The 24,281-nt window shown below is 43.4% G+C and overlaps 1 protein-coding gene across 5 annotated transcripts in view; it reads left to right on the forward strand.

Annotated features, from left to right (window-relative positions):
• Nucleotides 1-24,281, forward strand: part of ZNF827 (zinc finger protein 827) — a 186,300-nt gene that overhangs the window by 109,628 nt on the left and 52,391 nt on the right. For all 5 annotated transcript variants that reach the window (XM_020892016.2, XM_020892019.2, XM_020892017.2 and 2 more), the window contains exon 8: nt 9,705-9,808. In XM_020892016.2, the coding sequence (XP_020747675.2) occupies nt 9,705-9,808 (104 nt within the window). The remainder of the gene's footprint in view (nt 1-9,704; nt 9,809-24,281) is intronic.

Consider the following 24,281-nt stretch of genomic DNA (forward strand, 5'->3'; position numbering starts at 1 on the left):
TGAGGAGGCTTTTTTTTTTTTTCAATTTTTTTATTGTCACATTTTTCTGTCTGGTAGTTGGTCTGGGTTGAACTTTTTGTTTGATTGTTGATATTGATTTTTTTTATTATGAAAAATTTTAAAACAAAGAGGAAGAAATAATACAATAAACCACCACATCCCCACCACCCAGATTGAATAAATATTTGTCACAGTTATTTCACCAGTCTTTTTCTCCTTATATTTTAGGTCAAATCCAGGCGTGACATTCACTCTCACATTCTTTGAGATATGTAGCTCTAAAAAAATAAGGGCATTTTCTGCAATACCATTGCATACCTTATAAATTAACAACATGTTTGATTGGTTTATAATTGCTTTGTGAAGTCATTCAGTCGTGTCTGACTCTTTGCAACCCCGTGGACTGTAGCCTACCAGGCTCCTCCCTCCATGGGATTCTCCAGGCAAGAATACTGGAGTGGGTTGCCATTTCCTTCTCCAGGGGATCTTCCCGACCCAGGGATCGAACCCGGGTCTCCCGCATTGTGGGCAGACACTTTAACCTCTGAGCCACCAGCAAAGCCCTAAGGTTCAGTTTGATTGGCCCCAGCCAAGTATACAGCCATGTCAATGAGGGGGAAGAGGAACGACCTCTTGGCTTTCTTATCACCTCCAAAAGTTAAAGAAAATTTGGGGTCTGTATGGGTGGCCAAATGATGGAGTGACCGTCGCTCTCCATCTGCTCACAGGCCCCTTTAGATACCCACTGAGTCTGCAGTGCGAAGGCTCAATCTGTAGATAAATGTGATGCCTTCAAGTTTTGCTCACTGCAGTCCTTCTTTCTTTGAAAATGCGTGCACCCAACATGATGAATGATCAGCTTTCTAGGCCTAGCCCACAGGGATCATAAGAAGGCTTCTCTGTTGCGTCCCTTTTCAGCTTGAATAGGGAGCATGCTGTTTCAGATGCTCGGGTTGTCCTCAGGTCAGAGACTCATGGTTGTTTCTCATTTCAAGTACCCTGCTCCACCCACGTCCGCTGACCTGCCACCCAGGGTTCTTTTATTCAGATAAGTAAATAAATAAAATCACTTAAGAGTAAGGGTCCTCGGGAGGGACCGTGTACATGATTGCCATTAAAACCTTGTGTTCTTTCATTGTATATTACCTTTTTAACTGACCTCAAAGAAGTTGTAACTGGGAGACTGGCAGTGACTTTTCTATCTGAAATGTTGATATCTGAGAAGAAGCAGCTATGCAATCTCATCCAAAATGAAATGAAGGTCCAAGGGAGCAGTTAGTATGATGACATAGCTTCTGAAGTGACATATAGGTCACTAGACTGGAGCAAAAGGACCTTGCCAAAGTTCACAGAGTGCTCAAAATCCTTTTACAAAAATCGGTAGAACTAAGCAGTTAATATGTTTCAAATACCATCATTTTATAAATCTGTTGCCAAACATAGAGTTACATAAACTTATGCACAAGAAATAACAAGTATCCGTTATTATAAATTATAGCAAATACCCAAGGACAGTACCATTTGAGAAAAAAATAAGCACTCCCTAAAGAAAATTGCATTAATCATGACAATTAAGTTGAAAATGAAAGAATGTCATTTGATCATTGACATTTGATAATTTTTTTAAATGACGTATGTAAAAATAAAGTGTGGCACTGTTTTTGTAGTTGTGAGCATAGTTTCATGCAAGCTAGTGCAGCTTCTCAGAGAGTTTCGTCTGACCTTAAAGTATTTGAGGAAATGTTGAGAAGATAGTTATAACTAATCCAGATAGTTCCCCTTATCTTCAAATAATTCTTTCTTTTTTGATATGTTTGAAAGCTTTAAAAAAAAAAACTACGATGCTTTGTGTTCTGTGTCAGTGACTGTAGCCTGTTATTTGTTGGCAAGGCCTCAGTTGTATTGAGAGAAAATGTTTCCGGTTTCTTCTCATTTCCTTTGGTTTCATGATTTATAGGTGGAGATTCCATATAAAAGTCACCGGTATCCATTTCAGTCTGCAGCATTCATATTTCACATGGTCAGAAAGTCCTGGAACTAGAGTAAGATTTATTCTGGGAAGAATTTAGCCCATCAGTCTGTCTCTGCTTGAGGCTTCTGGAGGCATAGAGGATTGTTTTCTTGACTAGTGCCACCTGCTCATTTCAAAATATAAATGTAGCGAGTCACTCTGGGGTGTATATGTCTCAACGTCTAAGTAATTCAGTAATTCAAGGTCTAATTAATTAAATAATTCATTAATTTGATTATCTTTAAAATACCAGTACAATGGTTGTAGACAAATATATGGAATTCCAGTTCTTAAAAAAATTAACCCGATATATCAATACAGAAAACTAGTAGCTCAGTGTCCTGACTTGAGAGCTGGGGCTGAGTGGAGATTGAGGCAGGGCTGCTGCTAGGAGGGGGTCAGGGCCATGTGATGAGGTGGCCTGGGGCAGGCGTGTCCCGGGAGGCAGTTCGTGGCTGCAGAGAGAGAACTTTGTCTCCCCCAGCACTTTTCCACCCCAGAAGGGGGCTTCTGGCTCTCTTTTCACAATATATAACTTCTCCAAAATATCTCAGTCAGATCATCTGGTCTTAAAGTTTCCTTAAAACAAAGCAAAATAAAAATTAACTAACATTCTTTTGGACATAATTTACCCAGCTCTTGGGAAAAAATCCAGAAGCCCTGTTATGTGACACATCGCTGAAGAGATCATTAAGTACTTTTACTTGAAAGTAGTTGCTTGGCTTCCCTGGTACCTCAGGCAGTAAAGAATCCGCTTGCAATTCAGGAGACCTGGGTTTGATCTCTGGGTCAAGAAGATCCCCTGGAGAAGGAAATAGCAACCCACTCCAGTACTCTTGCCTGGGAAATCTCATGGACAGAGGAGCCTGGCGGGCTACAGTCTATGGGGTCACAAGGAGTCAGACACAACTGAACACCTAACATTTTCACTTTTTCACTTGAAAATACATCATCTATTTATACTGATTGAAGAAAATTTTGTCTATGTGTGGATTGAAGGCAGAATATCCCTTCGGGATGACTTGCCCAAAACTCTAACATTTAATAGAAATAAGTAGATTTCTGTTCTGTAAAATAATCCTGAAATAAGTAGATCCTCATAGATTTTGAGGACAAATTCATTACAGAGCTGTCTTTTGTTCTTGCTTAATCTCTGTTTTCTATTTGCTCTCCCCAGGTTCAGTCCTTAAAGTCATTACTATTTCTTTTGGGAGGAAAATGTTTATTTCTTCTCTATTGCTCCTTTAAAATTACAGTGCCATTTCTAAGCGTGAAGTTTTTTTCCTTGACGTTCTCTTACCTACTGTATCCACCTTCTTTTTCTGTTCCTTTCTTCTTTGTTTTGCTGTCATCATGGGAGTGAGAATTCCCATAGCATGTTGATTTCAGTGGTGGCCCAGGGGGAGGACTGGTTTGTAAGTAGCTGGGTCTTCTGTTTTGCAGGAAGCTGAGTTCCCTGTTGCCATTTATATGTTAAAGGTGGAAATATTTGTGCCACTTAGCAAAATGTATCACTATTTAGAGCCATAATATTTTACGGACTCTTTTCTTACTTATTTTAAATCTTTTCTTTTTGCAGCCTGGGCTGGTGACCTCACAGCCCATGCCACAGAGTGGCTGGAATTGTCCAGTCACTGTGACGCCAGGGCCCTTTCATGTTTAACTCTTAGATTTTCTGCCGGAGAAAAATCAAAGTACGCATTCATTGTCCCTTTTAGTGTTGTCCAGAAAAGAAACTTGAATAGGACAAACGTTTTTTTCTTTTCTTTTTTGTAAACATTATTATTATTTAAATATTGATTTACTTAGCTGCACTGGATCTTCAAGGCAGCATGCATGATCTTCAGTTGCAGCACACGCACTCTTTTAATCCAATGGCTAAGACTCTGCATGCCCGGTGCAGCGGGCTCAGGGTTCGATTCCTGGTCGGGGAGCTAGATCCCATATGGTGCAACCAGGAGTTCACATGATGCGGTGTTTTGTCTTTTCTAAGTGACAGAGGCAGGAAAAGTCATGGAGGAGTTGGACAGTTCTAAGTCTATACCTACAGCTTCCAGATGCAGTGTCTCAGTATTCATCCAGTATCTATATGAGTTAGCTAGTCTTGGAGTGACTTGTCCTTGCGTAAGCCCAAAGAGGAGATGAGGTGGTAGGTGGTGATGTTGTTAATTGAGAATAAGTGACGATTCCTTCCCCCACAAGGCATTAGTTCCTCTACCAACTTTTTACCAAAAATATGAACCAGAAATACATCATCTTCTGGACACATTTTGCCTTTTTTCCACTTCTTAAACTCTTTCTGTTGGAGGGGCTTTTTCACAGTGAAATGACTAAATGGAGTTGAAGCGAGAACTGTGCGCCGTTCAGAAGCCAGCTCCTATTTTTCTGGAAGAATAGTGACCATGTAAGCAGTTGAACAACAGTGCACACGTGCCTCAGAGTCGAGTAGACCATAAAGTCTGCAGTTCATTGTCTGTTTTCCTTCCTGAGAAGTGCAGACCCGGTTCATGCTGTGTTAGGCAACCTCCTGGGCCTCCCCCCTCTGCCCACCACCGTCTCCCAGCATCCACAGACCCTGCAGCCTGAACGAGGGGCCAGTTTGTCCACCGCAGAGCTGGGCATCCGCTGAGAGCAGATGGGCTTCTGCACTTTACAGACCCTGTGAGGCACGGAAGGAGAAAAGGGACTTAAAGACCCCCTTCTCCACATTCTGAGAAGGACAGTGCTCGGTGCTGAGCTACAAGGACAGCGTCCTCTGTCCTCAGAGCACCGGCAGGGTTAAAGACGACCAGCATTGTTGTAGCTCTAATCCCGTTAAGCCAGCCCATGTTATACAAGGCACACTCCCAGTTTAGTTTTCCCTTCCTTCTCCTGTGCCTGAAACATGGTTGCCAATCTAGGAGACCGCAAGATGAATATACCGATGTCAGTGTGGCCATATCTCGAGCTGAGATAGAGGTTTCTGAACACCTGATGCCCTTGTTATACTTGCCTCGTTGTTTGGCCTTAGTGGCAAAGATGAGCTTGGCCCTGAGAAGCAATGGGTACAGGCAGAGGGGCAGAGGGGCATGTTTAGGATTGCAAAATGATCAGGCTTGGCTTGCAGAAGTTTCTTGAGAAAAAGAGTTTTCTTTTCTATAGAGAAGGGGCATGTCTTCTCTTCTAGAGAGAAGTAAAAGTGAAAATCATTTTATCGTGTTCTGTTTCTCAATTGAAAAGGCCTGTTTTTGGTTACCTGGGATCCTGCCTACTGAAATGGTGCTCCCATCCCGCCTCCACCCCTCCTCCTTCTGCTCTCTCTTCTTTTTGTTCTGTTTGTTCCAAGAAGAATCTGTGATTCTGTATTGTCTATGCGTTCCCTAGGTGTTAAGAGATCAAGCAAAAGGCAGTGTAGCCTAGCTTAATGGGCAAGGATGCAGAATGCAAGGCCAATATGCCTAAATTCTGATCCCTGTCAGCTTATGCACATGGGCAGCTACTTAACTTCTCTGTACCTGAGTCTCTTCATCTGTAAAATATGGATGATAATAATAATAGTAATGGTTGTAACCCTATAGGGTCCTTGTGAGGATTCAGGGAAGTTAATACACACAAAGCACATTAGAGCAGTGCCAAATACTTGGTAAGCGATGTTATGTTAGTTACCATTTTTTATTGAGCATGTACTATGTACTAAGAACTTTGACATGAAAAATCTCACTTAACCCTTTGAAAGTAAAAAAGTAAAAGTGTTAGTCACTCAGTCGTGTCAGATTCTTTGTGACCCCACGAACTATAGCCCGCCAGGCTCCTCTGTCCATGGAATTCTCCAGGCAAGAATACTGGAGTGGGTTGCTATTCTCTTCTGCAAGGGATCTTCCTGACCCAGGGACTGAACTCAGATCTACTGCATTGCAGGTGGATTCTTTACCATCTGAACCACCAGGGAAGTTCCTCCTTTCACCTTTACAGCTCCCCTATGAAGAGGATGTTTTAAAAGCTCTTCTCCAGTAGTGAAACCGAGTGTGAGGGAATTCCCTAGTGGTCCTGTGTCTTGGACTCTGCACTCTCACTGCTGAGGGCTCAATCCCTGATCGGAAAACTAAGATCCCACAAACCTCTTGGCGGAGCCAAAATAAAGAAGCAACTGAGGCTAGAGAAAGATTGTTGACATAGCAAAGTCACTTAACCATTAAGTGACCAGTATGGAATTCAGACTCAGATCCTTCTGATTCCCAACTCGGTGCTGAACCACAGCACTCCCAGTGTGAATGGACCTGAATGCCGAGCACTGCAGTGGGATCTGGACTCAGGACTGATGCTCTGTTAACGAGGTATCCTCTCTTTATAGATAAGATCTTACACCAGGCTTCAGCTGCCTAGACTTGCTGAAGTTTCTCCGTCAATTCTTTGCCCCTCACATTGCCAGTCCTTTTGTGCTTTTCCAGTATCCAGCCTGACTCCCTTCTAATTCTCCGCTCCCTCAGGAGAAATCTTTTCTATACAGAATAAAGCTGGCCTCCAGGGTAGAAAATTACTTGGAAGGTTGTTTCCCTCAGCAATTGACTCAATTTCTTCTGAGCAGCTGGGTGGTAATAGGGCTTCATTCCACACCTGGGTGGAGATCTGAAGCGAGCATGTGAAGATTCAGAGCTAGCAAAACCTAAGATGCTCTTCCTGGCATGTAGCATGGCACCCTCCGTTCTGTTCACCCCAAGACCTTTGAGGTTGGTTGGAAATGTCCCTGTGGTCTTTACCTGACCTGCTGCTTAAACAGTTTTTCAGCCTGCCTGTGTTGAGGCCACCTTGCAGTGTTGGCCACCAGATTCACCCAGGTCCCATGGGGGCTGCTGCTCTGGCCACCTGCCTCGTGCTCTCCAGCTCGCCGGGCAGAGCTTCCAGAAACTGAAATCGAATTTCCTGCCCCCTTCCTTAACATACTGGCAGGTTGACGAAGCAGTGATCCCTGCTTGCCACGTGCCCACCTCACTGCAGCTCTAGCCTCATCCCCCTTCGTAGACTGGCTTTGTTCTCGCATTGTGCAGGGGACGTCCCCCCTCCCTGTCCCCCCCACCCCCAGAACCCTGACAGCGCTACTCCCCATTCAGCTGTGGCCTGTGCAGCTGCTCCTGTCCTTCCAGGCCGAGCCAGATGCCCCCCACCATGACCCCACGCCCCTTTCCTCCACAGCCGTGGTCTAGTCGTAGTGCCCACTCAGGCCTTCGAGCCCCTCTGCTCTTTGCATCTGTAGCCCGTTTCGCTGGTGTTATCTTCCCAGTGCCTGGCACAGCCAGGCACTCACCAAACGGTCACAGCGACACTGATGGAAAGAAGGCTGTGCATACCTTTCTCCGTGGCAAAAAAGGGTGATATTCCTAGATACCCTGAGGGGCCCCTCTAGGACTCTTGGTGTCCCCTAAGGAAGTGTCCAGATTTCAGACCGGACAGTTGCATGAGCTTCCTGAACTCTCCAGTGCCAGGTTCATCCCACTCTAACCGAGGGCACACTGCCTGGTCTTTCCCCTCTGCCCTTGGCCCAGCTGGTGGTTGTTCCCAAGTGACATGTCCACCCGGATGCAAGGATGTCATTGTCACCTTGTCTAGAAGCTTCAGAGCTAAGGAGGGGGGAATCATGAACTCCCACACTCTGGGTCTGACCGACAGTCCTCCAAGGGCTCCACCTCTTTAGAAGTTCTTTGATGAGTAACCAGTCATCCCAGCAGTCCACTGAGCCTTCATTATCAGAGCAACCTTTTCTTCATGCATTTTGTACAAGGAAACTTTATACTTTTTGTTGATTTGTAAGGAAAGGGTAATTAATTTATGCTCCCCTGGGGGCTAGACAGGGATACAGATAAAAACAGCTTATGTTGATTGAGCACTTACTGTGTTTGCCAGACACTGTGAGAAACACATTGCATGGACCAGTTTGCTTAGTCCTTGTGAGTAGGTGTAGATCTGTTCGCTTCCTGCTTTACAGAAGAGAAACGAAGGCTCAGAAAACTTAAGTGACTTATGCAAGGTCACGCAGCCATCAGTGGTGGACCTGAAATCCAGGCCTAGAACTGCTTGTTCTCGAGTGCATGCCCTTAGCTCCCACGCTGCTTTGCCTTCCTCGGGTTTTACTTGCAGGTTATGAGAAGTTTGGTACAAAGCAGCATGTCTTCCTGCTCCCCATCACGGACTAGCCTGTAGCCAATTCACTTTTTAAGCCTGTTTAAACTGTTTTGTGTTTAAGATGTAAATAAAAAGCATGGCACACAACGTTGCATCAAGTCTAGTCCTGTGAAATTATATTGTTAACTGTGTCTTACTTTTAAAAGATAGGTATGTCTTCCATTTTTATTTTGATGTTTCCTTCTTAACGTTTAATAAGTTACCCATGGCCGTTGAGCATGTTTAGAAAAGCAGCATCAGTCATGGGGGTCCTAGGCTTGTGTGCCCCCAGATACATCCCTTCCTCTGATCCACGGTTTTGCAGAAGCCTGATCCCTGCCGGCTGCGCGCCTCTGACTTTTCAGCCAATCGGAGCCTTTGATGGGGTGAGGGGCGGGGTTTAAGAAAGAGCCTGGGTATTTCCCTCCCTCCGTCTCTGCCCCCTGCAGCAGCTGTGGTTCCAGCTTCCTGCTAGGCAGGCTCACCTTGCCCCCAGCTTCCACCAGGTGACCCAGTCCCCTTGGGCTCCATTTACCTCTTCCTTTTGTCTCTCCAGCCTTAGGATGGTGGTGGCTTCCTGCTCCTCCTATCTCTGGGCTTACTATTTTCCTCTGGAAACCTTCCACTCCTGTGCACCCAGTTGCTTCAGTGAAATGTTCTCTGTTGTAAATAAATAGGGCTTTCCTTTCTCCATGTTGGACTCTGTTGTATATTCCAGTATTCTCACACGTGATTGCAGTGCCGTTTGTTCTGGAGGCATGGAAGATGGATGATATGATTGGGTTAAAATCCTCTGATTAAAAGAAGCCAGAGTGTTTGTGTTCACCGTGGCTGTGGTGTTAGGGCAAAACCCTGCCTGGGGTGTCCAGTGTCTCGTTAGTTCTAGCTGAGTCACTCGGGGGTTTAGAATCACTCAAGTCAGAGCCTCAGTTTCTTGGAAAATGGACTTGCTCCTCGGGGTCCTTCCTGGCAGCCCCGTGAGCTGGCTGTAACTCCTTCCAAACCAGAAGAGTTGTAGGATGCAGACTCGAGTTTCTAGGGACCAGAGAGTTGCTTCCATCAGTGCGGTGGGCCCTGACTCCAGCCATCTGCGCTTCTGAGACGTGACGTTGGTCCCCCAGGGACCAGGGGACGGAATGTGGGTGAGCTGGGGCCGCTCTGTCTCCGCCCTGGAAAGAACCTCAAACGGTCTTTTCTGGCCTGACCCAGGGGATTGGTGTTCACTGGGGCACAGCACACTCACAGAGCATGTAGTGCAGAAATAACAGTATACTGCTCAGCTGTCCTGACTGTGGGTCTAACAGTGTTTCAAAGATGCTGTTTCATACAATCACCTTAAGTATAAAACCAGTAGGCAGAGTGTGCAGATGGCATTTGTCTGATGTAATATATTGTCTCTTTCTTCATTCTAAGCACAATCTTGTATTCTCTAAACACCATTTAAAAAAAAAAACAACTTTATCTCCCATTTGTTTGTGTGTATGCATATATATTGGGGGCCTGGGTATCTTAAATAACTTTGATTTACTAAACTTCCCTCCTCCTCCCCCACCCCCAGCCCTTTCTTTTCAGAAGATACCTTTAGACAATCACCATTCACCTCCAATTCAAAAGACCTGCTGTCCAGTGAATCTGTGCTTCACGGAAGAATATCAGCTCCAGGTATGGAGAGACTGTTGCTTTTGCTTCTACTACTGGTTGCTTGAAAATTACTTTTCTGAAATGCGTGGATTTTCAGATACGTTCGGCTTATAGGTTGAAGGTATTCATATGAAGCTTGGTTTTTGAAAAGAGGGAGAAACTCAATTTAAATAGCCACAAACGTTTGTTAAAAGAAAATGCAGACAGTAATAAGGCTATTCTTCTTTGCTGCAGGAGCTTTTTGTTCTTGACCAGCTCATGCTTCATTCGTAGAGTGAATTCCTTTGAAAGAGCGAAGTATAACCTGGAAATAATTTGCTGTCAATGTTGTCAGTATTTTAGGCAGGCAACCGGGAAGATAGACGAGGGCGAGGGCAAGACTGCTAATCGCAGACAGGGAAGGTCATGACCCCGGGGGAGTGTGGGCCACCACAAAGACCTCTTTGGTTTCCATGGCAGCAACACAGCTTGTTAAGACGGTCTTGCCACCCAGATATTGCCTCTCTTCTTAAAGGATCTGCATAGATCCATCTCCCTCTCCCTTTTGCCAGCTCAGCATCAGTGCACAATTTCCTCATCGTGCTTCCTTTTTCATTGCTCCCTTCCATAGCAGAAGGAAAGATGTGCTTGCTCTCCTCTTACCAACAACCTGGCATCCCTCAGGGCTTCTGTGTGCCCTCTTAGAGCTGTCATGAAATGAGAACGTTTGAGAACCCCTGTCCTGGAACCCGCCCTCCCTACCCACTCCCCATCACTATCCCAACAGCAGGCCAACAGCCAGGAAACTTTCAGCTCCCAGGAACTGAGAGAATTTCAGAAGCTCTCGGTGGTGTCTGCACCCATGCATTTGTCCAGGAGAAACCAAGGCCATGTGTTTGCAGGAAGGGCTCACAGCAGGGTGGTTGGCTGGGAATTCCCACAAGAATAAAATCCAGGGTCCCCCTCACATGCAAGGAACCCATGTCATGGATTCAGATGGCTGTAAAGCTGAGCATTTTTTCGATTCAGAAAGGGCCGAGTTGCATCTTCTGAGATACTGGCTTGTGGGTGTCACAGGTCGTTGGAAGTGGTTCGTGACAAACCGTGGGGAAGAAGCCACTCTTTGTCATTCTTCAGTCTTGTGGTGGCAGATCTATTTCTCCTCATCTCCAAAGAGTCCCGGTACCTGCAGGCTTGTTAGCCTCGCAGGGCTATTCAAACGCCATAAATAACATGCTTACACAAAAACATATTACATAATACCTGGTTCTAGAGGTGGAAAGAAATTCTGCTTAGTTGATGTCTTCATTCTCAAACAGGGGCTATTTGAACTACTGTTTACTTCCCACAGTGTCATTTTGAATAGCTATCTCCCCAGTCCCCAAATTATCACCCTGCTGTTAAGTTGATGGATTGTGACTTTCTAATGTCAAAATAACTGCCTAGGAATTGCCTGTCAGAGTGCTGTGACCCATACAGCCAGCATCCTGTGATGTATATACAAGCCCTGCATTGCTGGCTTAATGTTTGACTTGGCTATATTTTAAGAAGGGTTTATTAGTCAAGTTACAGCTCGACCTCAAAGAGTAATATGTTTAACTGTGTGTGTTGTGTGGAGGGGGGAGTGGAGAGTTTCCTGTGATTTGCTTGACAGACTTTTATGATAAAATATGACAGACTTTTATCTAAAACTCACACTTTAAAAAACTTAAGTCTTATTTTGAGGGGAAGAATCAGCACAACTTGGGTTTTCAAAATGCAAATCCACCATTCTGAGGGATGGCCCATCTCTGCTCTTGAAAGAGCCTTTCTTTAGGCAGAGGATAAGCGAAATGACGATATTTAAAATTTGCCAAAACAGACCATTAAAAGGGGGCCTTTTGTAAAATATACTATAGAAATGGAGTTAAAATTAAAAAAATTAAAAGTGGTAAAGACAGCCTGGTGACCACAGAGTTCTCATTATCTGCTTTGAATGATATGCTTTGCTTCAGATGAGGTATGTGTCCTATCTCTTAGAAGAAGTGCTTTGTAAGAAAAAACCTTGATAATTTGGACTAATTGTGGAGAAAACCAATCTAAACAAAGGATTTTGCAGTATGGAGACTTTTCAAGAAAACGTGTCTTTGACATCTGGACAGTGATAAATGGCCTTTGTATACCACCTACTTGAGCTTCCCAATCCCTTACCCACAGTTCTGAAATGCACAATTTTTTGAATAAGTTGCTTGGTGGCAAAACCTTATGGGAGGCTATTTATAGCCTTTACGTATTATGCCAAGGGTGAAATTCGTACATTTTGTTGCAGAAATATCAATGTGCTTGATGATGAAGGCCCAGTGGAGTGTAACATAAAATCATGCCTTATGTACCACATTATCACCCAGAAATCAGAAGAAGTGTGAATCCCAAAATGCGTCAGGCCTCAGAGGTCTCAGATAGATATCATAAACCTATGTTTCTTCTGGGACTTTGATAAGTGCAGTGCTGGGAACAAAGAAATTTTGAAGCTACAGTTAAAGATCTTAAGATTCTAGGGTATAAGAATCGTGAATTCCTATAGAAAATAGAAGGAGTTGCCCAGTGGAGATGCTCTAGTACCAGGTTAGCATTGTTAATGAAGGCCTGTTGTGGTTCAGTCAGTCAGTTGTGTCCAGCTCTGCAGTCCCATGGACTGCAGCACGCCAGGCTTCCCTGTCCTTCACTATCACCCTGAGTTTGCTCAAGCTCATATCCATAGAGTCGATGATGCCATCCAACCATCTCATCCTCTGTTGCCCCCCTCTACCCTCTATCTTTTCCAGCATCAGGGTCTTTTCCAAAGAGTTGGCTGTTCACATCAGGTGGTCAAAGTATTGGAGCTTCGGCTTCAGCATCAGTCCTTCTAGTGAATATTCAGGGTTGATTTCCTTTAGGATGGATTGGTTTGCCCTCCTTGCAGTCCAAGGGCTCAAGAGTCCGATGAAGGCCTGGATTGGAGAAAAGAAAGAGGGGGATAGGACAGGCAGGCAACAAGCTAGTTGACTAGTTTGGAAGACTGGTTAGCTTTGTTGCAAGCATGTTGAATTAGGGACTGATGGTGACTGAGCAGAAATGGGGAAGCCAGGAAGGAAAAAGCCTGCTTTAGTGACTAGGCAGAAGATCATTGGTTGTTAGTATATAAATAAGAGCCTCAGCATCTTTAGGTACCTTCTCTTGAGTAATTTAAGTGTCACCATTAAAATATTATTTTTATTCTTTATTTACTTGGCAAACTTCTTGCCACAGATCATGCAAAGATAAATGTCAGCCTGGAGAATGATCTCAGATTCTCGATTAGTGGAGACCATAATTAATGAGGTTTAATGTGCCTAGTCCAGATCCAAGAAAGCCGTTTGCAAATGCTGAAAACCCCTGGCTTTCATTCAACAATATATATTGGCATGTGTTTAGATACCTCTGTCAATGGAATGAAAAGGCGTCTCCCAGGCGCCTTTGGAGTGAGACCATGGGGCAGGGGAGTATATCCAGAGAGAGGATCATTCAAGGTCTGGCAGCTCCAGGCCGAAGGGGTGCAAGCAGTAGGTGGTGATTATGCTTCAGGCCCGTGGATGAACGAAGCAAGCGGTGTGGGAGAAAGCAAAGTGGGGAAGATGGTAGCACCGTGGATCATGGGGAACTCGAGAATAGCACAGTTAACTAGGCATTTGCCTCCGGCAGATGGTCTCTGAGACACACAGCTGCCACCATCCCAGAGAAATAGAATAAACACAGAGCTACATGGTGTCCTGGCCCCGGTTGTTGCCACTATTTCTAGACTGACTTTCCTGAGAACCAAAGAAGGCTCACGAGCCAAGACCTAACATTTTTACTTGCTCTGAACGTCTTAGGCAGAGGTAACACCTAGAATCTGTAATAAAACAATAAGTTAAAAGCTGCTGTCCCCTTCTGCTGGAGGGACGGGGGGACAAAATATCTTCCTAAAGGCTGTGAATAGATGGCTGAGTGCTCCCTGGGCAGTGCTGTGTCTGATGGGGATTATACAAAAGAAATAAAAGAGATTTCCTATTCTGACGGAGATAAAATTACAGACTGTGCATAATTTAATGTACTTTGTCTAATTGATAGTTGTCTCACTTTGTAAAAGATTTACAGTAATAGAGGAAAGATTCTGAGGTCTGGGCGGGGGGGGGCGGCGTGAAGGGCAGATCTGTTTGAGGGGTAGCCCCAGAACCACTGTACCTGCAGCTCTGTCTGCTTTCCCATCCTCTTTCTGAAGCAAAGGCTATTAAAAGAAAGATTTACATCCCAGCACTGCTTTTCAGCAATGTGGAGCTTCAGTTCTGTTTTATTATGATTTTGAAGTCGCAGTATGTTTGCTGTGTATTAAGCCACAAAACAAAAACACAAGCAGAGCGGGTGCAAAGGGAAATGCAGGTCTCCATGGAATTCTTGCACTGTGTTTGGAGTCACCGATGCTTCTGTTATTTCGAACGGAGCTTAGAGTCAGACACTGCAAAACATATCAGCAATTTTATTTGTCAATCTGTCCCCCCACTATTTGCTAACTTCCCTTTGAAAAAAGAAACTCTTTTTTCTGGTTATTGGTTATGTCATCCAAACAAGAAGAAAAGAACATGGGCGAATCTAGTTCTTTTCAAGACTGGATGTGCCAGTCAGGTTTGATGTAAAATAAAAAGATGGATTTGGAATGGTCTGCCTTGTCCCCAGGCCAATTCTTGGTCCATTTTCCTCTTTCTCTTCTGCTCATCAATCTAATACAAGTTGTACCATGTCATATATAATTTTCTGAAATCTAAATTAATGGTGCCTTGCATTAGAATGCCACCAGCAACTAAGTGATGGCCTGCAATGCTACTGACCAGATAGGAATGACCTCTCAGGCAGTGGGTTAAAAGATATGCATGTCACCTTTCTTTATGTTAAGATTTCCCAGCTCCTTTCTCGAGACAGAAACATACCAAGCTTTTCTGGATTACAGCAAAGTGTTTTCTTCAATCCCTTTTCAAACAAAGCAGAATCTTTTAAAATTCAGACTAAGTCATGGACAAACTGTAGAACATGGGGTGTTGTTGGTGTGTATCATTTTGTGGCTTAAGCTCCTTTCTGATTAAACAAATTTGTCCTGTACAGAGGAGGAAGTTAATGGTTATCAAGGACCTGCTAAATTGTCAGGCCCAGGATCTGTGTCATTCATTTAGTTTTGAAAAAACCTTTTGAGACATAGGCATGGCATGCTCAGTTGTGTCCAGCTCTTTGTGACCACATGATCTGCAGCCCCCCAGGCTCTTCTCCCCATGGGATTCTCCAGGCAAGAATATTGGAGTGGGTTGCCATTCTGTCCTCCAGGAGATTTTCCCGACCCAGGGATCGAATCTGTGTCTCATGTGTCTCCTGTGTTGGCAGGAAGATTCTTTACCACTACGCTACTTGGGAACCCCTGAGATGCAGGAATTAAGCTGAACTTACAAATAACTAAATGGAGGTTCAGAGAGATTTTATACCATTTCTCTTGTTTTATTGAGATATAATTGACAGGTTAAGATGTACAACCTAATGATTATATATATATTTATATTTATATTTATATATATAGGAGAATGAACCCCACAATAAGCCTAGATAACAGCCATCACTTCATTGTTACAAATTTTTTTTTCTTGTGACTGAGAACCTTTCAAATATACAATACAGTATTGTTAGCTATTGGCACCACATTGTACAATACATCCCCAGAACTTGTTTATCTTATAACTGGAAGTTTGTACCTTTTGCGGAGAGATGATGGGTTTTGTGGGTTCAGTTCTAGGCCACCACAATAAAGCAGATAGCACCACAAGGTGAGTCACACGAATTTTTTGGTTTCTCTGTGTCTGTAAAAGTTACATTTATGCCATACTGTAGTCTATTAAATATGCAGTAGCATTGTTTCTAAAAGATAGTGTGAGGGTACTGGTGGTTTAGTTGCTAAGTTGTGTCCGGCTCTCGGTGACCCCATGGACTGAGGCCGCCAGGTTCCTCCGTCCATGGGATTCTCCAGGCAAGAATACTGGAGTGGGTTGCCATTTCCTCCTCCAGGGGCTCGTCCTGATCCAGGGATCGAACCCGAGTCTCCTGCGCTGGCAGGTGGCTTTTTTACTATCTGAGCCACCAGAGAAGCCATAATATAAACAGTGTACATACCTTATGTGGAAGTCTACCTTATTGCTAAAAAATGCCATCATCTGACAATGCAAAGTTGCCACAAACCTTCAATTTGTTTTTTAAAAAAAAAAGGAATCTGTGAGGCACAATAAAGCGAGATACACCTGTAATTATTTGTTCAAGGTCATCCGGTTGGTGAGCAGCAGCCCCAGAACTCCGCAGTGCGTCTTCTGCCTTTCTGCCCTGTCAGTCTGCCTCCTAAGTCAGATCACATGTCCCCAGCAGTGAGCGCAGGAGCATGCCTCTCTGGTGTTTGCCCACACACACTCCCAGTTGACATGTGAAAGATGGCCCTCTTTTAGTCAGGAATAAAAAGTGGTCCTTTAAATAAGATACTTCAAAGCAGTGACAAGATAAGAATGTACTGTTTATTACTATGATTCTAATTTTGTCCTCTTCTCTTCCACTTCTTTCCTTTCTTCCTTTAATACTTTGGTAATCAATGTCCCTTGAAGTGTATCTTTTGGTCAAGAAACTTAAAGAAACAATGTTTTGTTTTGTTTTTCAGTAATCTTTCATTGATTGTCTGAGCTATAGGAAATAGTTTTGTGAAACTGGGTTAAAACCTCCTAGTTAAATAAGACACAGCACTGAAATGAGTTGTGATCTGGTCAGGGGTGCAAAAGAAAAAGTTCTTAACTGGGAATCAGAAGAAGCCAGGTTTAGTCCTAACTAAGGTTCCAGTAGAAAGAGAATATAGGAGCTTCAAGCTTCTTTCACATCTCCCTTTTTTTCAAAAATCCTGCTGCCTGTAGTGGTACTGTAACTTCAGCTCAGGTTCCTTTATTTTTCTTTGTAGAGCCAAAACTGTATGCTGGTCCAAGGGAACATCAGTCTAGTCAACTAGAAATTCTAGCACTTCTGCTAAGCGTTGGGGAAGGAACAAGTATTTAAACATAATTCTTGAAAGACAGTATTGGGGGTGGTAGTGACTGAGAAGGGGGCACAAGAAGAGCTTCTGGTTAGCTGGCTGTTTTATTTCTTGATCTGACTGCTGGTTACATGATAGGTAGTTTTGTGAAAATTCATCAGGCTGTGTACTTATGACTGTGTCTGCGTGTGTTAGGGCTAACTGGCTTATTCACAAATAGATGGGTCTCGATGGCACATGGCCACCTCTACACCATCAGTAGGAGTGTGCCTTCACTTCAGAGACATGAAAGTGATGATGATGCCAGCTGCCTTCAATCAGACAACTTTTAGTTTATAGGAATATCTCTATTTGTAGCATAAAATGTGTTTCAAGTTGGGAAACTGTTCTGTACGGCTTATAGAATTTTATTGATGTACTTCCAGTAGATGAGCTACGTAGTCTGTCCAACTGTTTACTAGAGGGAGAAGTTTTCATTGTTACGGACCGTCCTGATCCAGATAATGTTGCCTGTGTGCTAAGTCGCTTCAGTCGTGTCTGACTCTTTGCGAGTCTATGGACTGCAGCCCACCAGGATCCTCTGTCCATGGGATTCTCCAGGCAATAATACTAGAGTGGATTGCCATTCCCTCTCCACAGTATCTTCCTGACCCAGGGATCGAACCCACGTCTCTTACATCTCCTGCATTGGCAGTTAGATTCTTTACCACCTGGGAAGTCTAGATTTTTGAGACTAAGAACAATGTGCTCACACCTAGCCCCATTTGCCCCTCCCCATCCTAGTTTGGTCTTAGAGTGTAGATGAATTCCAAAGAGGAGCTGTTGACTCCACTGAAATTTCTTTTTGCAGAGAAAGGTCTTGCTTTAACCACAGTCAGCTGTGTGTCCAAGTTAATCTTCTCAAAAATATAGCTAATCAATCTCTGCAGACCAGCGGTTGTGGTGTTGACATACTGAAGGGGAGGCTTACTTTTTTTTTGAGGGGGGTTACTTTTCCAAAGGAAAAGTTTATTTCCAGCTTCAGTGCCTCACCTGAGCTGTGTATGGAAGCCACAAAGACAGAAGAGGGGAAGAAAAAAAACTGTGGTTTTTGGGCCAAATCCCTTTATCTGTGCCCAGATGGCACTAGGGTTGAGTCACTTGGTATTGAAGATAATCATCAACAGTTTTGTGTTTGTACTTTGTGGGAAATGGTGACATACAAAAGCCCTTTTAAAAACCCAGTTTTCCGTTTTGTAAATGAGTTCATATATAAGTGATAGTATACAACATTCATCTTTCTGTGTATGACCTACTTCACTTAGCATGATAATCTCTAGGTCCATCCATATTTCTGCCAATGGCATTCTTTCTTTTTTTTTTTTTTAATGACTAAGTAAACAAGCTTGTGGTTACCAGGGAAGGAAGGGGTGGGGAGGGATAAGTTAGGAGTTTGGGATTAGCAGATACTAACTACTATATATAAAACAGATAAACAACAAGGACTTACCGTATAGCACAGGGAGCTATATTAAATATCTTGTAATAAACTATTACAAGTTTACTACATGGGAAAGAGAAAAACCCAGTTTAAGGACTTTATTTCTCAGGTATAACTTTTCCCCTGGGGCTGTGAACACTTCGGCCCTGGCCTTGTATCTTCCTGTCAGCAGAGCATAAAATTTTCTGCATGCCATTTATAAGACCTATGCAGTGGCCATGGTTGTGTTTTTACTTTTGCAAAGACTATTGAGATGCTTGGAGAATGAATAGTGCTATAAAAGGTCAAATCCTCGAGTATGTGTAATGGACGATGGAGAGTATTTGTTTGAAAATTGCCATGTGGTGACCCTGGCTTCAGTTTGGGATGGGCTAATTCAATCTACAAGGCCTTTTCTGTATATACAATATGTTCTTCCATTCCTTTGCCATCAAAAATACATATTCTCATTTCAGGCAATTTCTTCTTTGTGTTTATTCCTTTGCATGGCAGCAACTGCCCTCCAGTAACCAGGGTAGGAAAAAAGAAAAGCCATTCCACTTGCAAACTAGACCATCTATTTTTCATTCAAACTGATCCATTCTGTATTCCCACATGCAGGCCAAATGGGGACCTCTCCGTGGTAAGAGACGCCTCCTCCCGCCCCCCACGTCACACCACAGCCTTCTCCGTGCGGTTGTTGGAATGACAGTCAGGGGCTTTATTTGGGGGCCGTTCTCTCTCGTGCAGTTTGTTTGCTTTAGCAGAGTCCTTACCATTTCTGTTCTCAATTTATCGTCCAGGAAAGAAAGATGTGCACTAGAAACACAGAGGTATGGGTAGTCTTTGCCTTGGCCCCATGAAATCCAGGCCCCACATCCCCTCTCTCATGTTCTGTTGAGACATCCCACATAGGGCTTCTTGCAAATTCTTTAGACTCCACAGGTCCCAGGTTAAATGTATCATTTTTTCCTCCCCTCCCCAAATAATGAGAATGGGTGAAAATCCTCTCCTCTGTCTTCTTTGCTCGCTTAGAGAGTAGCATCACCACCCTCCCTTGGCACAGACCCTAAGGTTAAACACCGTTTGTTCAGCTTCCTCCAGAAGCAGATCCTGAGACAGATATTTGTGCAAGGAGTTTTTTTAAGGCAGCGAGACCAGGAGACCCTGGGAGAGGGATGGGGAAGCCAGGCAGGGAAGGGAAGACACCCAGCCCCGGGTTCCTTCTCAGACAGGCTTCCTGGCTGGACACCCGGGGATTCTTGTCCCCGGGGACTCTGGAAAGTTGTGGAGGACACACCTCAGGGCTTTTCTGCCTGCGGGGCTGAGAGAGCTGGGATTCACGCCGCTCCAGGGGGAGTCAGTTCCCCAGCACCCTGGTCTTAAGCACGCAGGAGGGCAGAGCAGACTCCCGGGGCCAGAGGAAGCCGTGCTGAAGGGGTAAAGCCTGGGTGATAGCGCGGATGGCACTGTTTGCTTCATCGTCTTCTGTTACTGCCTCTTCTCCACGCTCCATTTCCACCCAGTTACCCCGTGTTCCCACAGTGATTCTTCCTCCTCCATTTCTCCTAAGTGAGTATTTTCCTTCCTATCCCAGATGCCAGTAACCTTATTCACGTCTCCATCATGAGTCCCCTGGGTTACAGCAGTGGCCTCTGGTTGGTCTTCCTGACGCGTGTCACTCCTGACGGTCTCTTCCTCCCATCCTGGGCCATACTCTTTCTGTAAGGCTTACCTCTTCATCTCACTCTCCGCCCTGATGGCGCCCCATTGCTCTCAGGATAAAGTCTAACTGATACCTGCAAGTCTCTCCCTAGAGGCTGTTTTTTTTGTTTGTTTGCTTGTTTTTTTAATAGTCTGCATTCTTTGGAAATCATTCCCTTCCACTCCAAAACTGGATCAGGTGCCACTTCCTTCGATCTCCTTGGATATTTAGAATTTCCTGTTTAAGTATCAGCCTTCTACCCTTAGCAGTAAACTCCCTGGTGTGCATAGGCTGACATGCTGACCACGACATCACCCAGAAGCCATCACCAAGTGTGACTGCTCATCAATCTTGGATGAAAGCATAGCACTGGAAAACTCTGTTGTTTGTAGAGCCAGTGTTAAATGTTCTAAAGAGAGATCCGATAAGACTTTGATTATGACACAGATCTGTTTTTTGACTGTAGGTTAAAATGGACCTCTTTATAGATGTAAGGTGTGCAGTATAGCTTTTTTTTCAAATCTGTTTGGTTTCTCTTGCTAATGTGGGTGACTAACCTGACATAATTCTCTTTTTAGAATTAAACAGTTAAGCTTGACGGGAGAAAGATTGTAGGGTCTTTGTGTTCCTTTTTTCACCTTAGATATAGATCTGACTGTGACTAAAGAAACTCTGGAGCAGCATTTCTGAGAGCAGACAGTGGAAGATGGAGGTCCAAGAACACTCAGTGGTTTGATGTGAAAGGCTAACACTGGAATTAATGTGAAACTCCAATACTGATTTTCATGTGTAATAATAAAATTTCCCAAGGATAAAATTCCCTATGTCATTAGTCTTACAAAGCTTAAAATTATTTCAGATAGAATTGTTTTCTCATCCATGTGCCAACTGCTTTATCAGGTCAGCCTCTCTTTTCGCGTTAATTATTTTATTGAGAAGACAGTGTTATATTTTGGTTCAAATAAGGCAGAAGTTCCCATAGGAGTCTCTCATCCATACTAATGGGAAACTTTGTGTGAGTCAGATTTGAATTCAGGCCTGAAGCCCTTTGGAACATGGGCAGCTCAAGGAAAGGAAATAGATTTTTTTGCAAATTATTAAAAAGTGATCCATGGCTTTTTCCTCTTGCTTAGGGAATGTCCTACGAGTTTTCTGATATTTCCTCAATTGTTTCTTACACCTGAAGAGACAGTTTTCTACAGCTGTCAGGCTACACCCCTCCGTAGTCTTACACCTTCCCTCTCAGCTTTGCAAAACTCAGCTGAGATGCGCCCCCTGGAGGTGGAGATCCCCCCACCCACCCACCCACTGCCCCCTGCCCCCTGTCTCCCGCCCCACACGCACACACACACACAGCCCTTTCTGCCCTCAGTTACTTGTCTCCTCCTGGGCTTCCCTTGGGGTTCAGACAGTAAAGAATCTGCCTGCAATACAAGAGACCAAGGTTCAATCCCTGGGTCAGGAAGAACCCCTGGAGAAGGAAATGGCTACCTACTCTAGTATTCTTGCCTGGAGAATTCCATGGACAGAGGAGCCTGGTGGGCTATAGTCCATGGGGTTGCAAAGAGTCAACTGATGGACTGAAACTTTTCCAATTTCTAGACAGTGTATTAAAAAGCAGAGACATTGCTTTGCCGACAAAGGTCCACATAGTCAAAGCTCTGGTTTTTCCAGTTGTCATATATGGATGTGAGTCGGACCATAAAAAAGACTAAGCACCGAAGAATTGATGCTTTTGAATTGTGGTGTTGGAAAAGACTCTTGAGAGTCCCTTGGTCTGCAAGGAGATCAAACCCCACAATCCTAAAGGAAATCAATCCTGAATATTCATTGGAAGGATTGATGCTGAAGCTGAAGATGCAATACTTTGGCTACCTGATGCGAAGATCTGACTCACCTAATACTGGGAAAGATCGAAGGCAGTAGAAGGCAGGAGAAGGGGCTGACAGAGAAAGAGAAGGTTGGATGGCATCATCGACTCAATGGACATGAGTTTAAGCAAGCTCTGGGAGATGGTGAAGGACAGGGAAGCCTGGTGTGCTGCAGTCCACGGGGTTGCAAAGAATCGGACATGATTGAGCAACTGAGCAACAACAAAGTGCTTTGCGTTCTGTCTCATCCCTATCTTTTCCTTCTCTTTTTCTATTATGAGCCACTGTGGAACTTACATGAGGCAAGTTTTACATTAAAAACTCTACTAAACACATCAATAAGAAATGCATTCTCTATGTTAATAAGAAATGCATTCTCTATGTTACAGAGAAATACAATGCTTCCTGTTATTTTACGAACTTGGACCCTGATGTGCCATTCTAAGAATTTCATTTACCAACAGACTTGAACAGGTTGCACAAAGGTATATGGACAAGGCTGTGCTTTTGGAATAAACATCTGAAAACAAACCAAATGTCCATAGGCAGAGAACTGGTGAAATTAACCGTAGGATATTTGATGGAAAATGCCACAGCTATTAAAAAAGGATGAAGGAGATCTTTTAGAATTTAATTTGAAAAGATGTCTAAGATACATTGTTAGATTTTTAAAAAGCTAGCTACAGACAACATGCTTGATACAGTCTCATATGTATTTTTCTTAAAAACAGAGGTGGTACGCTTCATGTACACATAGCATGCTTGCATATGTGGACATAATCTCCCCACATATGAACTCTGAACAGTGATGAATTGCCACAAGGAGTGAAATGAACTGAGATTGGGAGAAGAGGGATAGTGAGAGGGGTGCTTTCATTTTTCAATTTATATCTTTTGTTCTATTTTTTAGCATTAATTTACATTACTTTTATAAAATTTTTTAAAGTTAAAAAAAGTAAAGAGAGATACCTATGTATTCAAATAACTTTTTTTTAAAGGAATTTATTGTTTACACATATGATGGCTTGGATCCCTAATACTGTCTAGATTAAATGAACTCAGAAAAATACACATAAAGCAGTGATTCTTAGCCATCTTCCCTTGGTAAACTCCCCTAGCTAGATGCCAGAGTTAATTGAGTGTTTCATACAGTTCATGAGAATATAAATCAGGTTACAAATCTTTGTGCATGGTGTGATCACATGGTTTGTAAACATGTGTGTGCATAGGGGAAAATTCAGGAAGGATAGGTAGAAATGTTAATTGTTATCTCAGAGTTATTAGACTTTCAAGTGACTTTTACTTATATTTTATGGACTTTTGTTTTTACAGTAAGCATGCATTATTTTTATCATCAGACACATCATTTGAACAAAGGTGAAACTATGTTATTTGTTCTGGTACTGAACACTTGACACCTCTTGGAAGTTTTTATCATGACGATAACGCCTGGAGCTTTGGACAAGGCAATCGGCTTCAACAGAACCACATTTAAATGTGATCCCAGAAAAAAATGGTAGATCTACTGAAATGAACAGAGATACTCTCAGCTGGAAGTGATGAAAATGTTGAGGAAAATCTTATAAGGGATGTTTGGAACACAGAACCTATTTTAAGATGTCAGAGTACTTCAGACAAAGGGATGCCACCCTGTCTCTTGTCTTGCCCTGATGGGCACCTTAGGCATTCATGATTTTCTCATCTTCTGTTACGTGCACTCTTGGGTACCTTCTTCCCGTCCAGGGCTTTCCAGTCAAAATGACTCATCCATCTCAAGATTTGAGTTTCCTGCCTTAAGTATCCAGAAATGAGTCCTTCAGATGAGTTGCTTCTCTTTTAACTTGAGTGGAATTAGGCTTAGGGATGTGTAGTTGGAAGATTCGTGAATGGGTGAGTCCCAGGAAAGGGAATGGTGAGGTTATCAAGGAAATGAGCTCTATAATAGGAATGGGAAACAGAATAATTAGGGAGTCAGGTAGCCCAGGGATAGAATGATTTAAAAAAATAAAGAAGACTAGGTCCAAACTCTGGTTGTCAATCTTTGCTAGAGTGTGGAGGCAAGAATTAATGGGTTATGTGGAGTTTAGGTAACTATTTTGTCCTAAAGGCGGGATGACTCATACAAATTACTTTTTTTGCTCACTAATTTTGTATGTACTGTGTAGGTACTTGCCAAAAGAAAAGCAGGGGAAAATTTTACTCAGGAAAAAAAATATGTGTACTCTTGCAAATGCTTTTAACATGTAGGCATGCTTTCGGTATGTGAAAGTTATTTTTGACACTATTTTTGGCCAAATTGTTTTTCATTTTTATGAAAAATGTTAATTTTTAAAGCACTCCGGTCTATCTCCCAACTGTTACTTTTATCACTCGAAAATGTGGTATTTTAAAAATATCATCGCTGG

The sequence above is a fragment of the Odocoileus virginianus genome, chromosome 12 (assembly GCF_023699985.2).
Source record: "Odocoileus virginianus isolate 20LAN1187 ecotype Illinois chromosome 12, Ovbor_1.2, whole genome shotgun sequence".
In the NCBI taxonomy this organism is placed as follows: Eukaryota; Metazoa; Chordata; class Mammalia; order Artiodactyla; family Cervidae; genus Odocoileus; species Odocoileus virginianus.